Source organism: Phymastichus coffea, unplaced genomic scaffold (genome assembly GCF_024137745.1).
Source record: "Phymastichus coffea isolate CEN01 unplaced genomic scaffold, Cenicafe_Pcof_1.1 PCOF00125, whole genome shotgun sequence".
Lineage (NCBI taxonomy): Eukaryota > Metazoa > Arthropoda > Insecta > Hymenoptera > Eulophidae > Phymastichus > Phymastichus coffea.
This window is the reverse complement of record NW_026706936.1, coordinates 390,996-404,034: the sequence shown is the minus strand read 5'-3', so window position 1 is coordinate 404,034 and position 13,039 is coordinate 390,996. Positions and strand designations below refer to the sequence as shown.

At 47.6% G+C, this 13,039-nt stretch overlaps 2 protein-coding genes across 5 annotated transcripts; one reads left to right on the top strand and one right to left on the bottom strand.

Annotated features, from left to right (window-relative positions):
• Window positions 1-5,529: 5,529 nt before the first annotated feature.
• Window positions 5,530-8,700, bottom strand: LOC131671396 (nucleoplasmin-like protein). 4 transcript variants are annotated; one of them, XM_058947778.1, is made up of 5 exons: window positions 8,541-8,700; window positions 8,112-8,224; window positions 7,436-7,649; window positions 7,280-7,359; window positions 5,530-6,678 (listed from the first exon to the last, which is right to left on the bottom strand). In XM_058947778.1, exons 1-5 carry the CDS (start codon window positions 8,560-8,562, stop codon window positions 6,556-6,558), a joined length of 552 nt encoding a protein of 183 aa, XP_058803761.1. In that variant the 5' UTR covers window positions 8,563-8,700; the 3' UTR covers window positions 5,530-6,555. The 4 variants fall into 4 exon arrangements, with proteins under 4 accessions (XP_058803761.1, XP_058803762.1, XP_058803763.1 ...); XM_058947779.1 differs by having other exon boundaries at window positions 7,280-7,335; XM_058947780.1 differs by lacking the exon at window positions 5,530-6,678 and adding an exon at window positions 6,818-7,122.
• A 1,036-nt stretch (window positions 8,701-9,736) lies between these two features.
• LOC131671383 (uncharacterized protein DDB_G0284459-like) lies at window positions 9,737-12,829 on the top strand. The gene is made up of 5 exons (XM_058947758.1): window positions 9,737-10,090; window positions 10,533-10,813; window positions 10,870-12,162; window positions 12,243-12,606; window positions 12,696-12,829. Exons 2-5 carry the CDS (start codon window positions 10,563-10,565, stop codon window positions 12,747-12,749), a joined length of 1,962 nt encoding a protein of 653 aa, XP_058803741.1. The 5' UTR covers window positions 9,737-10,090; window positions 10,533-10,562; the 3' UTR covers window positions 12,750-12,829.
• Window positions 12,830-13,039: the final 210 nt, after the last annotated feature.

Genomic DNA, 13,039 nt, shown 5'->3' with positions numbered 1-13,039 from the left:
CCGCTAGCCGAGATTGTCATCGGGTGCTCGATGCGAGCTCCGAGCTGCTCGGCGCGCCGCAGCTGCAGAAATTAGCGAGCCGCGAGTACAATCGAAGGGCGCGTAGTCGTAGTCGCGATCGACTTTAATTGGGACTCGCGCAGGTGAAGCCCCAGCCAACGCCGGCTAATTAGCTCTCGCGGCTTAATTAGCCATTCTCCGCGGCGTCGCGCGAGTGCAGCGAAATTTCAGCGCTTCGCTGGCCAACCAGTGCGTGCCGCGACGCGAGCGCCGCGGGCAGCGCGGAGGCGAGTAAGACGGTGAGCGGGAAAACCGGTTAGGGGCCCAATTTACTTAAACAACGCCCGAGAATCCGACGGCTCGTTTCCAGCCGTTCGTGCGCTCCGTACGGTAGCAGGCTACTAATTTCGACTTCATCAGCGCAGATAAGCCGGGAATTTGGCCGCCCCCCTGCCCCCCGGCGGCGCAGCAGTCGCCTCGGTCCAGACGGCCGCTCGCTGAGCGTTTAATTAAATATTCGTTATGGCCGCGGCCGCGCGATCAACTCTCGGCGGATAAGCATCGGAGGAGCGCCTGGCCCCGCGGCCCAGCGCCCAGCGGCCCAGCGCTATCTCAACGACGTTGTCGGCGCTCTAATTGCGCGCCGAGTTACGAGCGGCGTTGGACGGCCCGCGGAAGGCCGGCGGGGCTGACGTGGCCGTCGGCACTCGTCGCCGCGGCCCGCGCCTCCGCGAGGCGGCAGCCTGCGCAGGCGCCGCTCGATACGAGCCTCGCCGCGTCGCGGGCTCCAGTGCCAGCTGGCGTTTATTAATAAGACCTGAATTAGCCGAGGCTCCCGGTCGGCCTGGCGGCAGCGCAATAGCCAGCGCTGTCTCGTTATCGCGCTCCACGGCGCCGCCGCCATTGTCTCGGCGCTGCGCCGCGCGCTGTCAACTTGTCATTGTGCCCGGAGCGAGGCCGTTCGTTAGGCGCCTCGCTCGAGCTGTCGGCCTATGCATATTCAGCGGCGCGCGCGCGCCGAGGAGCGCAGGCTCGCGCTTCGTCGCAAAAAGCCCCGAGCCGGCGCGCTCCGGGCCCAAGTTTTTCGAGCGCGCCTCGCCGACAGCTGGCGATCCGGCGCGCGGCTCGCGGGGCTAATTAGTGCGCTCCGCGGCCGAGCGAAAGGAGGGAAAGAAGGCGCCGCGTCGATAGCCCGCCGACAGTCGATAGCGCGCCGGAGCGACGCGGCAGGCCAGAAACTTTGGCCGAGTGCACGCCTGCGCAAAGTAGGACTGGCGGCCGGGGGGTTGCCGCCGGTCGCGCCAGTCGCGCCGGTCGCGCCGGTCGCGCCGGTCGCGCCGGTCGCGCCGGTTGCTAGGGGGTGGCGGCTGGGCGAGCTGTCGGAACTGCGCGCGCGGGCGACGGACGATAACTGCGGGGCCGACAATGGCCAGGAAATTACATAACTGTTGAAAACATCGAGCAATAGCGGCGGCCGTAATGGCGGCGGCGGCGTCGGCGGACACGGCCCAGATAGCGCGCGACGTCACGCCGCGAGATGCAATTGGCGAAAATTGATCGGGCTCCGAGGGACGCGCGGCGACGGCTTAGCGAGCGCCGCCGAACAAAGAGCCAGCCGCGAGCTGTCGCGAGACAAAGTGCGCGGCGGGCGCGATAGCGTGCCGTTGCAAAGGGGTAATTCTCGGCAGCGCCGCCAGCAGCCAGCGCTTCAAAGCCTTATTGGAAAAGGGTAGATAAGGGCGGCTCGCCGGCGGCGCTCGGCAGCGGAAATTAAATATGCCCGGGCTCCCGATAAGTCGCGCGAGAAAAGCGACGCTGCCTGCCGGCCGCCCTCCGCCCTCCGCCCACGGCAGCGCAGCCAGCCAGATGAGCCATTATGCGCGCGTCGCCACTCGTCTGCGGCGCGAGCGCAACTTTTTTCATTAAACGCTCTCCGCGAATAAATAAGAGTGCGTGGAGAGGCCGCGAGCTCCAAAGTTACGAGCCCCGAGAGCGTCCCCTTTACGAGCGGCTCCGGCGGCTCTGGCGGCTCTGCGCGCACGGCCGACTCAGCTCCGCGGAAAGTGGCCGGAAAGTGGCCGACAATGGCGCCCGATCAGCCGGAGCCGAGTCATCGCTGACAAAGTCGAGTTGTCAGCGATCGCCGAGGGCCGCGTGAATCGGCAGATACTCGGCCCGTTGTTCCTCCTGACCGAGTGGCTGCACTCTTTCGCCGTCGGTCGATAGACTCGTCGCCGGCTTTGTCCAGAGATGAACTGGCGCTGCGCTGCCCGGGCGTCCTTTCGGGAAACCGGAGTGCGCGACATTGTCGCGGCGGACGGCCAGCTGGCCGAGGCTGGAGCTGGAAAGCGCGCCGGGCTTCCGGCGATTGTCGACCGATTAATGAAACGATTAGATTATAGCCGGGCGCGCGCAATCAGCGCAATCGGAATACAATCAGCTTGGCGCTCGAAGGTCAATGCTCACGGCGAAGTGCAGGGGTCAGTTGAGCAGCGGAATCTTTTCGGATTCTCATGGCGGCGTCGTTGTCGTCGCGGCCGTCGCTGCAGCACTCGGGGACTCATCGTCGGCGGCGCGGCCGCGATCTAATTATTCGATGCAGGCGACCGGGCAAAAAGCGCCTGCGCTCGGCGAGCTGCGAAAGCGAAGAGGCGAGAAGCGAGCAGGCGAGCGCAGAGGGCTCCGGGTTGGGCGTTCAATTATCGCGAGGCGCGGGGCCCGCTGCAGGCGGACACGCAGTCGCTGACGTCGCGCGCGCCCGAGCACTGCATATGTATTATGCGCGATTGTCTTCCGAGAAGCGCAGGCAGGCAGGCGGGCAGGCAGGAGGGCAGGCAGGCAGGCGGGCAGGCAGGCGAGGATGCGCGCTTTTTTGGTCGCGCGCTCGGCGCTGCCAGGCGGTTACAGGATGCCCTTATTGAAAAGGCCGGGTTTTTCGTCGGAAAAAGCGGCCGTAATATCGCTGACAGGTTATTGTGTGGAGCGGCAATAATGGCTGGCTGCTGAGCGCGCGCGTCTGCTGAGGGATCGAAGCCGAGGGAGCGAGCCAAATAATTAAGCGAGCAGCCGCGGCACCTAATCCCTCTAATAATCCCAGGCCGCCCGGCCCATATCCTTCTCCGTATATCTAATATCTGCGAAAGATAGCCGGGCCGGCACGTGCCGCGAGCAAACACGATCAATCGCTGCAGATCAGCCCGATTATGACTTTAGCCCCGGGGCCCCCGGCGGCGGTAATCGACGCGTCGAGCCGACTTTTGCCCAGCGCCATTTCGCAAGCCGATCGCGCGCTGACCTCGGATTGCGGATCAATGATTTGAAACACTAAGTAGCCTCTTCGTTCGGCTTGACGCAACTTCGCCGCACCGCATCTTTATTCATTGTTTGTGATTTTCGCAGTCCGCCTTTGCGAGCGCTGTTATTCCGATTGTTCGAGCGCTGGCCAGCCCATCGGCCGCCGATGGAAATCAGCCGAGATTAGGTATTTTGATGAGCCCGCTCTTCGAGCGCTGCTTATGTCACTTCCTCGCCGGCCGAGCCCGCTATCTAATCGCTCGCCGTTGCCGTCGTCCCGAAGTTCCGATGCGCGTATAGCCGACGCCTCGGAAAGTTTTGCGCTCGCTGCCCGACAATGGCGCTGACGCGCACCGGCTGTGCAAGTGGCCAGGCTCTTTGCTCGGTTGCAGCGATTAGCGCGAGCGTGAACGAATGCCGGCCACGTTGAGCTCTGCTGGGCCTGCGCGAGCGGCCCATCGCCGGCCAAAAAAGCCAATTAAGCGTCGCAGGCCGCGGCTGCTCGGCGCGCAGAATTATGCAATGCGCGCTTCGCGGTAGCTCTCGCGACAGCCGGCCGGCGAGTTTAATTGCCACCCAGGTTGCCGGTAATTGTTAATAAAGTGCGTCGCGGCGTAAATCAGCGCCGCCGCGTTCTACGATATGCTTATACTGCTCGCAAATTGCCGGCAGCGCACTGCACAATTACAATAAGTGAGAGCGAGCGGCGATAAAAGCCGGCCGAGGCTCTGTCAGCGCCAAAACGAGTCGCAGCGAGCCCGCGCAATCGGGCAGCCCGGACAAAGGACAAAGGCAGGCCCGCGAACCCGCGCGGTCGGACGCCGGGGATCGTTAGCGCGTGGAGGCTGGCCCTAACAATGGGCAGCAGCCGCGAGGAGCCGCGAGGAGCCGCGAGGAGCCGCGCCTCCGCACTGCTCGGGCGCGGATCGCGCGCGCCGGCAGCACCTAACGACGCCGCTGCAGGACGCGCGTCGACGATCGGCGGGAGACGTCGAGAGGAGCGCGCGCTGCTGCGAGCAAAGGCAGGCTTGATTTATCGGCCAATTAGTCGCGCGCGCGCGCGCGCGAGCTTTTCCTCGGGCCCCCGGGCGCTGCGCGAGCACCGGCAAAAATATCGGAAGCCCGCTCGTACTCGGGAGTCTTGATTAGCGGCGGCGACCCGAGCGCAGATTAAGCGATTAACGTCGGGCCGCGCGCAAATAATCGGATATCGGCGGCAACGGCCTCGCGCCCGCCGCGATTGTCCTCCGCGGCGCGGCCGTGCGAACAGGTTTCCTTTGCTTTCCCGGGCACTCGCCACTCGGCGCGCGGCCCCCCGCAACATCGTCGGGACTTGTCGCAATTAATTGCTCGGGCCAATTAACGCGAGCCGAGCAGCGCGCGAGCCGAAAGAGCCTGCAAAAAGCAGCCTCTCTCCGCTTCTTGCTCTGCCTCGACAGACGACTATCCGTGTCGCTCGCGAGCGCGAGCGCGACGCTGCGAGTGCGACGCTGCGAGCGCGCGCTCCGCGACGCTCTGCGCCCATATTTCGACGACCGCTCGCGGCAAATTAATCGGGCCAATTATTCAGGCGAGCAGCGACAAAACGAACGAGAGCGCGGCTGCTGCTACACCTCGCCGGACATTAATTGGACTGGGCGCTCGATTGCTTATTAGAGCTACCCGACCGCTGCAACGTCTTAATTCTCCTTCGCAAATTTTATGTGCGATCATTAAGTGGCTTCTCCGCTCTCTTCTCTTCTCCTCGAACCGGCTCTCCACTCTCTTGCCCTTCGCCGCCGCCACTTTAGCAGCGCTCGTTTCGTCGCGCTCTCCTCTCCGTAACCATCTCGCTTTCCAATTCCCTTCTTACCTTTTATTTTATCGCGCCAGTCTCCTTGTTCCCTCGCTTCTACCTCCGACCAGCCTGCTTCAGCGTGCTCTCTGCAGCCTCGATCTCCCTCCTGGGCCAGCCTTGGACAAACAATTACATCCACGCTCCGCTCGCCAATCATTCACAAGACTCAACAGTTTATTAATTATATAACGCTCGTTTATACTGTTTGCCATTTTTTTTCGAGCTGCCTGCGCCCTCTACTCTTTTCCGAACAGCACTACACACTGATGAGTTTGTCGACCACCGGTCGATAATCTAGGAACCAACGTCGAAGCTTACTGCGATGCTAGTAGCCACTTCTTGCTAGGTTTCGACATTATCATTCAAAAGTCTAAAGGCCATTTTTCACTGGTCGGAAATTTATTTCGTTTATTTCATATATGTACAAAATGAATGTACACACTATAATCATTCACACAAATAAAGAAGTTTAGTTATATTTGTAAAATACACAGCGTCTACCCATTATGAGGATTTATTGCAAAATAAAATGTTATTTAGTTCTGGTCAGCTTATTCCCATTGCAAAATGTTTTAGCACAAATACGAATACTTCTAGTCTCCCTTTTCACACTATCAATTATCAATTGGACTATTCTCAATTATAATCGCTTCAATGCCTTCAAAAACAAATTCAAGACATTTGATCATTAGCCCTAAGTTTGTTTTTAGATTGACACGAACAATCCAATGGTCACTCATACTCGTTTCCTCGCTAATAATGCAAGAACAGCGTAAAAATCAATTGATGCTTTGTACATTATAAATCGGTAAACGAGTTTTTTTTTCTATTTTTTTCAATTCTGCTCTTGTTAAGCAGCCACAAAACTGAGTTTTTGATGAAAAATTTATTCATTTTAGATAAGAATAAGAACAACTTCTTCGTGTCTAAAATTAAACTATACATGTGTATTCCTAAAGATGAAAAATGTATACTTAAAAAAATATGCTTTTTTTTCTGCCTTGTGAAATTGAATGTATATGAAAGTTTATGCACTATAACAAAATGGATTTTTCTTCAGCACTCGAAAATGTATTGTTGCATGATTCTGAAGCTAGCATTATAGTTTAAACAAAGTGCTGTACAAAATAAACGATAAAAAGTACAAGCCTACTGTTTCTTAAAATTTAATAATATTCTGCGTGACAGCTATTTTAATGTTTAGTTTCTCAATTAATTTGTTAATAAATTATAAATAAACCACTTGCTTCAGAATCCACACCAGAATCACAATATAATGATCCATTATCAATATTAACTACCGAGCGCTTGTCGTTGGAAGTGATAATAAAACGATGTCACTTTTACAAAATGCTAATAGTAAACTTACAGTTATTTTAATATACGTGATCTTGTGATTTTTCGTAGCTATATTTCAACCAAATTTACTTCTTTTTTTGATTTTGGTTTTGGTTCTTGTTTACTTGGTTTTTGTTTTTGGGTGGTCCAGCAATCTTATTCTTCTTTTTTTTTGGCTCATCATCTTCTTCCTCTTCATCTTCTTGGTCCTACATTGCATATAAAAAGTATTTTACATTTTGTTTTTCAAATTACTTTTATTAGAACGGGGTTGAAACGTTTATTATCGACAATTATTGACTGATGCGCCAAGATGCAGAGAAAGGTCATCAATACATACTCTTGAGCTGCCTGTTTGTACGACAGTTTATTAAAAAGAGAACTCAAGTGGTAAAGATTTACTGAATCATACTTATATTTACAAGAAATTATAGAAATTGTCGTTGAAAGTTTGAATAGTAATTATCCTTTTTAGTCTTATGAAAATACTGTAGATCGATTCGATATCGCCTTATAAAAGTTGAATGATATATAAAACAAAAGTAAATTGTCAAACACAATCACTTGTCTACCCCTTCGTCCACCCTGGCGCGTTTGGTGCCATTTTTATTTAACTCTGAGGACAGTTTTCTTTTCTTTTGTGGTTCCTGAAACTATTATGGCCAGTCTTTACAAATAATAGTTCACTCTACAAAGGGAGCAATGTCTACTCAAAAAAGAATCTCATTAACAATAAACTTCCCCTCAACTAGTAACATATTTAATAGAAAAGAAGTTTTCTTTCTATAATATATACAAAATTCAACATACCTTCTCATCGTCTTCATCTTCATAATGTTCAACCTCAACTTCCTCATCCTCCATGTCTTCAAATTCATCGATATGTGTAGCTGTTGAAGATTTATAATATCATAAGTGATATAAACAATTTTTTATACAACTAATCTTATTGTTATGTAAACATACCAAGGAGATTATGTCCAACTATGTGAACTGGCCCGCTTCCTTTGATAAGCGAAAAGGTTACTGGTGGATCTGGGAAACTGAGGTCAAGAATAATTTGTGAAGTCTTTCCCATTTCCAGGAGAGCAATGGGAATTTTTATCGGTCCTTTGAGTCCCATGGCTTCTACTTGGAGAACATTCAGTTCACCAGGCTTAGCTTCTGGTCCCAAAAGTGCCTAGAAATATTTTAATAATAAGTTTAAATTATCTAATATATTTACAAAACAGTTCAAATTCAGTTCAACACTTTTACTTACAAAACCTTTGAACAAACAAAAGCATTCTATGAAATAATACATTTTACTTATTTAAAATACATTGTATTTCAGTTCTTATTTCATAAGATATCTCAATTACTTTTTACTCCTTACCATATGAATTTAAAATATTGAAAAGTATCATGCCAACAATTAATCACATTAATTTCAGAATGATCACATGGATTTAATGTATATAATCTTTAAATATTATTCAATCATAACAGTATGATTATTTACTTGTTATCCAAATTATCGATCATAGCAAGTTTTATTTAATTTTATAAAGCAGATGGTCACTCGTGGAGTGGGCTTGAAGTCTTGCAAATCGATGCTGTCAGTTCAATTGCTCAAAATAAATGTGCACAAAGATATATTTACCATTTTGATGATGAGTTTTTGATCTACGCCAAATTGTTGATTGCTGTCAGAGTCTTCATTTTTTGGTTCTGGATCCCAAACCTCGCTGGTCTTGGCGCCGTCCAACGTGACTCCTACCCGCATACACATACACAAACGGAAATGATTTTAGTCTTTTGTAAACAATATTCATAGCGAGTTGGAAATCTACATAAAAGGATATCTACATAGAGTTACGCTCGGTGCAAGGTTGTGTAAGCTAGGTAAAAAAGAAAAAAACTCCCACTTAACGTTAACGAAATTAGAGCTGTTGCCTTCAACAATGGCCGAACGTTCCTACCGGCGTCTACGCAACGCCGAAAACGAACGTTCATTGTACCGCAAGTAATGTTTAATTCGCTGAAATTTCGCGCTAATAATACGTCGGCTAAGCCGTACAATGAAACTTACCGTAAAGGTATTCTTCTGCCATTGTGATTGCTTTGATTTATTCCGATTATCGGAGGCTGAAGTCTAAGGTCGCTAGCGTGCGTCGTTGTCGAACGTACAGGCAAAGTGAATAATTCCGTGGCGACCGAGGGGATAGTTGGCACACGGCGAAAGGGGAAAGAAAGTATCCGACCGAAGCGACGCCACGCGACGCTATACACGACTCGAAAGCTCTAATTTATAACCTCAATGTGCGCACGCAAAAATTGTTCTGGCAATATTCAATATATCTATAGCTGCCGCGCTCTCCGCGACATCTGCTGTTCTCGCGCAATTTACGATTTTCTACAATCTACAATTTATTATATTATATTTTAATTTTCATTCCACTTTCCCTTATATACGCTCACTCATCTAGAAACGCTGTAAAAGAGACTAGATGGATTGAATATTATGTTCAATACAAATTCATCTAAATTTATTAAGTATCATTACCTACAGAATTAAAGTGAATAAATGTTACTTAATTGATTTGTTATACTAGAGATTAGGTAGATATATTTTCTGTTTTTACAAAACACATACGTCATACATACTTTTGAATTGTGCACTACTATAAATAATAATTTGATAATATACTCGTTCATATCTAGAATTCATGAAAATTATTTATCGATGTATCGATATAAATCGATTTCAGTCATTTAAAAGTATAAAAATAAAATAATAATATTTACAATTTTAAAAAAAATAAATGCAGAGCAGATTGCAAAATGCTGATGTATGTAATATGTGTATACATGTATGTATATACGTAAAATATGCGCGGTTATTTTCAATAATGTTAATGACGTTTTGAACTTGTTAAATAATTATTAGACCTAGATAAATTATCTTTCCAGGATACATGTACGCATAATAAAAATCAACAACGATCGAGTGTTCATTTTTAATTTTACTATATGTGCATAATAACTATTATAAGCTATAAGAGCTGCGTTGCTATATATAAACAAAATTGAAATCGTAATTGCAATCTCTAATTTAGAGAAAAAAATAACATATATTCCTTCCATTAAAATATGCAGAGTACGTAACAAACTAGCAAGTATGAATATTAATACGCGTATTTACCTGTTCGAGTCAAGTTAAATGCAATTCAAATGATGTGTTGAAACAATCTGCGTTTCTTTTCAGAAAAATCAATGAAGAAAACACAATCAACGAAACATTTCTCCTTGATAAAACTCATCTCTCCCGAACATTATTTGTGTTTTTGTATATATTTTTGATAGTGTGGCACCATTGCCTTTGTGTGTACGTATTGTACAAATAGTCAGTGCAGTGTGTCATATCAGTGGCCAGTGCGGGAATACGAGAGAGTTTAGTGAACAGTTTAGGATCCCCTTGACAGTGCAGAGCACTGAGCATGATTTAAGATAAGATGCTATTTTTTTTATTCACGAAACCTTTCCGTACACTGGACCACATTTTTTAAGTTATTAGTTTGACCGGCTTGGAGGTATAACGTAGGAATACTGGATTCGGTTTTGTATCGTGAAAAATCTCAGGTAGGTTAAGTTACTCACGTTCGCTGCACGGAAAAAAAAACAAACGCTACTTAGATTAAATATTATGAGATTAGTTGATACGCGTTATTGATTTCGCTCTAACAAATCAACTTGTATTTGCTCGGACTATTTATTTAAAATCAGCTGTTTAATGTCCAAGCCATTTTTTCCCACGTGAAAAACTTGAGATATATTAGCTCGGTTGAATTTCCTTGCACACTTGGTCGGCATTTTTATTACATTAATCTAAATCTTTGAGTTAATGACAACAGCCACTTTATACTTTAAATGTCTTCAAAATTTGATTGGTACTTTTTGAATACTTTATAACAACTGTTAATAAGTTCGAAATATGTTGAAAATATTTAATCTTATTTACATGTTTAATAAAATATGCAATTATCTGAAATATTCAAATGTTAAAAATTGTGAATAATTGTAGTGACATAAAAACAATCAAGGTATATAAAAAATGGTTGAAGATGAGGATTGGGACTTACCAAGTACTCCAAGTACCCCAAAAGCACTTGCTACATCCAGCTGCAGTTCAAGTACTCATCAAACATTGAAAATCACAGATGGCTACAAATACAGCTATGAAGCTCTGGCAAGCCCAGCAAATATTGACGATTGGGTTGAACCCTCCTCCTATGGAGGGTCGAGGCGCTCAAATGCTTACGGAGAAGGAAGGCCATTTAGACATGAAAGAAACAGTAGCAATAGGTATACTGTCTCATGCTTACTTGTTGGTGCAAATATACCGCTCCATTATCTTCTAGGTTTGATCCAACAAAACGTAACAACAATTTCTCACAAAACAACAGTTTTGGAAAATCCTTTGGTACATCAAAACCTAGATTCTCAAGCAGACCTCCTGTACCTGTCATCGAAGACTGGGATGCTCCAACACCATCTGCCAGTCATATAAACGGGGCATGGAAACCACCACCTGCGACAGCTCCTGTATTCGCAAATACTCCTGCAGTAGACAATGAAGACTGGAATGTACCATCGGGAGAAAGTTCCAGTTACAAATCTCCACAAGCGACAATCGAAATACCTATCTTTAATCCAGCTGCAGCAAGACAAATCCATGCAGCCACTCCACAGTCAGATAATGTTCCAGCCTATAGTCCAAGCTTTTCAAGGCAAAGCAATAGTACTAGTCTTATCACTAACCATGCAGCTAAAGACCAAGAAGAATGGTGGGATGATGCCCCTTCGGAAAGCAAGAATAATCCACCCGCGGCAACTGACATACCGATTTTTAGACCAAGTGGCGTGTCAAGTACTCCACAACAGCATCATAGCATTCGCACACCAGAAGTACAATCAAGACCAAGCAAAACTCAAACTAGCAATGAAGACGAGGAAGAATCGTGGGACGAACCCAGCGAAATAAGCAGGCCACAGCCATCTGCTGAAATACCAATTTTTAAGCCTCCCAGCAGCCACAACAATGGTTCCAGTTCACCTGCACTTCGGTCAACGCCAATAACTAGCTCAGCTACAGCGGCAGACGGTGAAGAAAATTGGGACGATGACACACCGGCACCGGTAGCCCAGGACATTCCCATTTTCAAACCAAGCGCCCGAACGCAATCAGACTCAGATGGTCAGAGAAGCGAAGGCAGCGGATCTACCAAGGCGAGTCTGGCTAAAGGTTTTGGGCAAAAAGGATTTGGCGGCTCTGGATTTGGTGGAGGCTCTAGTGGCCGTGAGCGTGATTCCAGTTGGGATCGTGGAAATAGGGGCTTTGGCGGTGATAATCGTGATCGTGATCGTGATCGTGATCGTGACCGTGATCGTGATCGTGATCGTGATCGTGATCGTGATCATGACCGTGACCGTGACCGCTTCAGCGGGGATCGCCGCGGGCGCGGTTTTGGAAACTCTAATGATCGTGAGCGTAGCTTCTCCGGAGAGCGTCGCGGGGGTCGCGGTTTTGGAAACAAGTCCAATAATGATCGCGGGTTCGACAGAAACGAACGAAGCTTTAGAGATAGAAATGATCGAAGCTTTGCAGACAGAGGACGAGATCCCTTCAGCCACCGACATTCACGGGGAAATAGGTCAGTTCATGATTTCTACTTGCCGCTATATATTAACATCATCTTTCTGCTCCAACTTTTCATTTTCCGTATTATTTCAGACACAGTCCCTATGAAAGAAATGGCGACAGAGGAGACAGAGGTAATCGAGGTGGTAGAGGCGGACGTGGAGGTAGTTTTCGCGATAACGACAGCTGGGGCAAAAAGCCATTTGGCCGAAGCTTACCTGGCGGTTTCCGCGATAACGGGGGTCATGATCGAGATTGGAGCAACAAACCCTTTGGACGAAGCTTGCCTGACCGAAACAAAAATGACAACGACAGCCCATCGTATGTCTCCCTTACATCCTTCAACAGTAAGCCTGCGAAGGATTGGGAAGAGAATTGGGATTCACCGAGTGGCTCTGTTCCAAAGCCGGCAGAGAGCAAGCCTTCAGAGCCCAAAGCTGGTTCTAATTCTTTTGTTGTGAGTTTTGTTCCGAGCACGTAATAATACGTGCAATTTTTTCAAGTACAAGCCTATTACTCATCAATCATTGTACCTCGCTTTTTCAGGCACCTCCAGTCGAGACAGCTTTGGCAACGCAAGATGACGAATCGTGGGATTAAACCAAGTGAACGTTCGTTTAAGTGCCTCAGACTTGCCCCGTAGTATTCTCACGTGTGACTACTGTGCTTGAAAAATTTTTGAATCAAGTTGGCTATATTTGTAAAGATTCCAGAGGTTGAATTTTTTTTATACTTCTCATCTCGCTTACTCGGTTTAATGTTCATGGCAACCATCTTTTCATTTGTAAAAGTTCAATTTTTGTTGCGATCTCTCATTACTTTTATAAAACACATAAAAATATCTACTTGTTGAAAAATTACAATCAATATGATTTAAGACGCAATTTGCT

Coding starts and splice junctions, on each gene's coding strand:
- LOC131671396 (XM_058947778.1), bottom strand. CDS start 8,562: ATGGCAGAAGAATACCTTTACG. Junction 8,225..8,540: donor GGCAGAAGAATACCTTTACG/GTAAGTTTCATT, acceptor GTATGCGGGTAG/GAGTCACGTTGGACGGCGCC. Junction 7,360..7,435: donor AGTTGGACATAATCTCCTTG/GTATGTTTACAT, acceptor AATCTTCAACAG/CTACACATATCGATGAATTT.
- LOC131671383 (XM_058947758.1), top strand. CDS start 10,563: ATGGTTGAAGATGAGGATTGGGACTTACCAAGTACTCCAAGTACCCCA. Junction 12,163..12,242: donor CGACATTCACGGGGAAATAG/GTCAGTTCATGA, acceptor GTATTATTTCAG/ACACAGTCCCTATGAAAGAA. Junction 12,607..12,695: donor CTGGTTCTAATTCTTTTGTT/GTGAGTTTTGTT, acceptor TCGCTTTTTCAG/GCACCTCCAGTCGAGACAGC.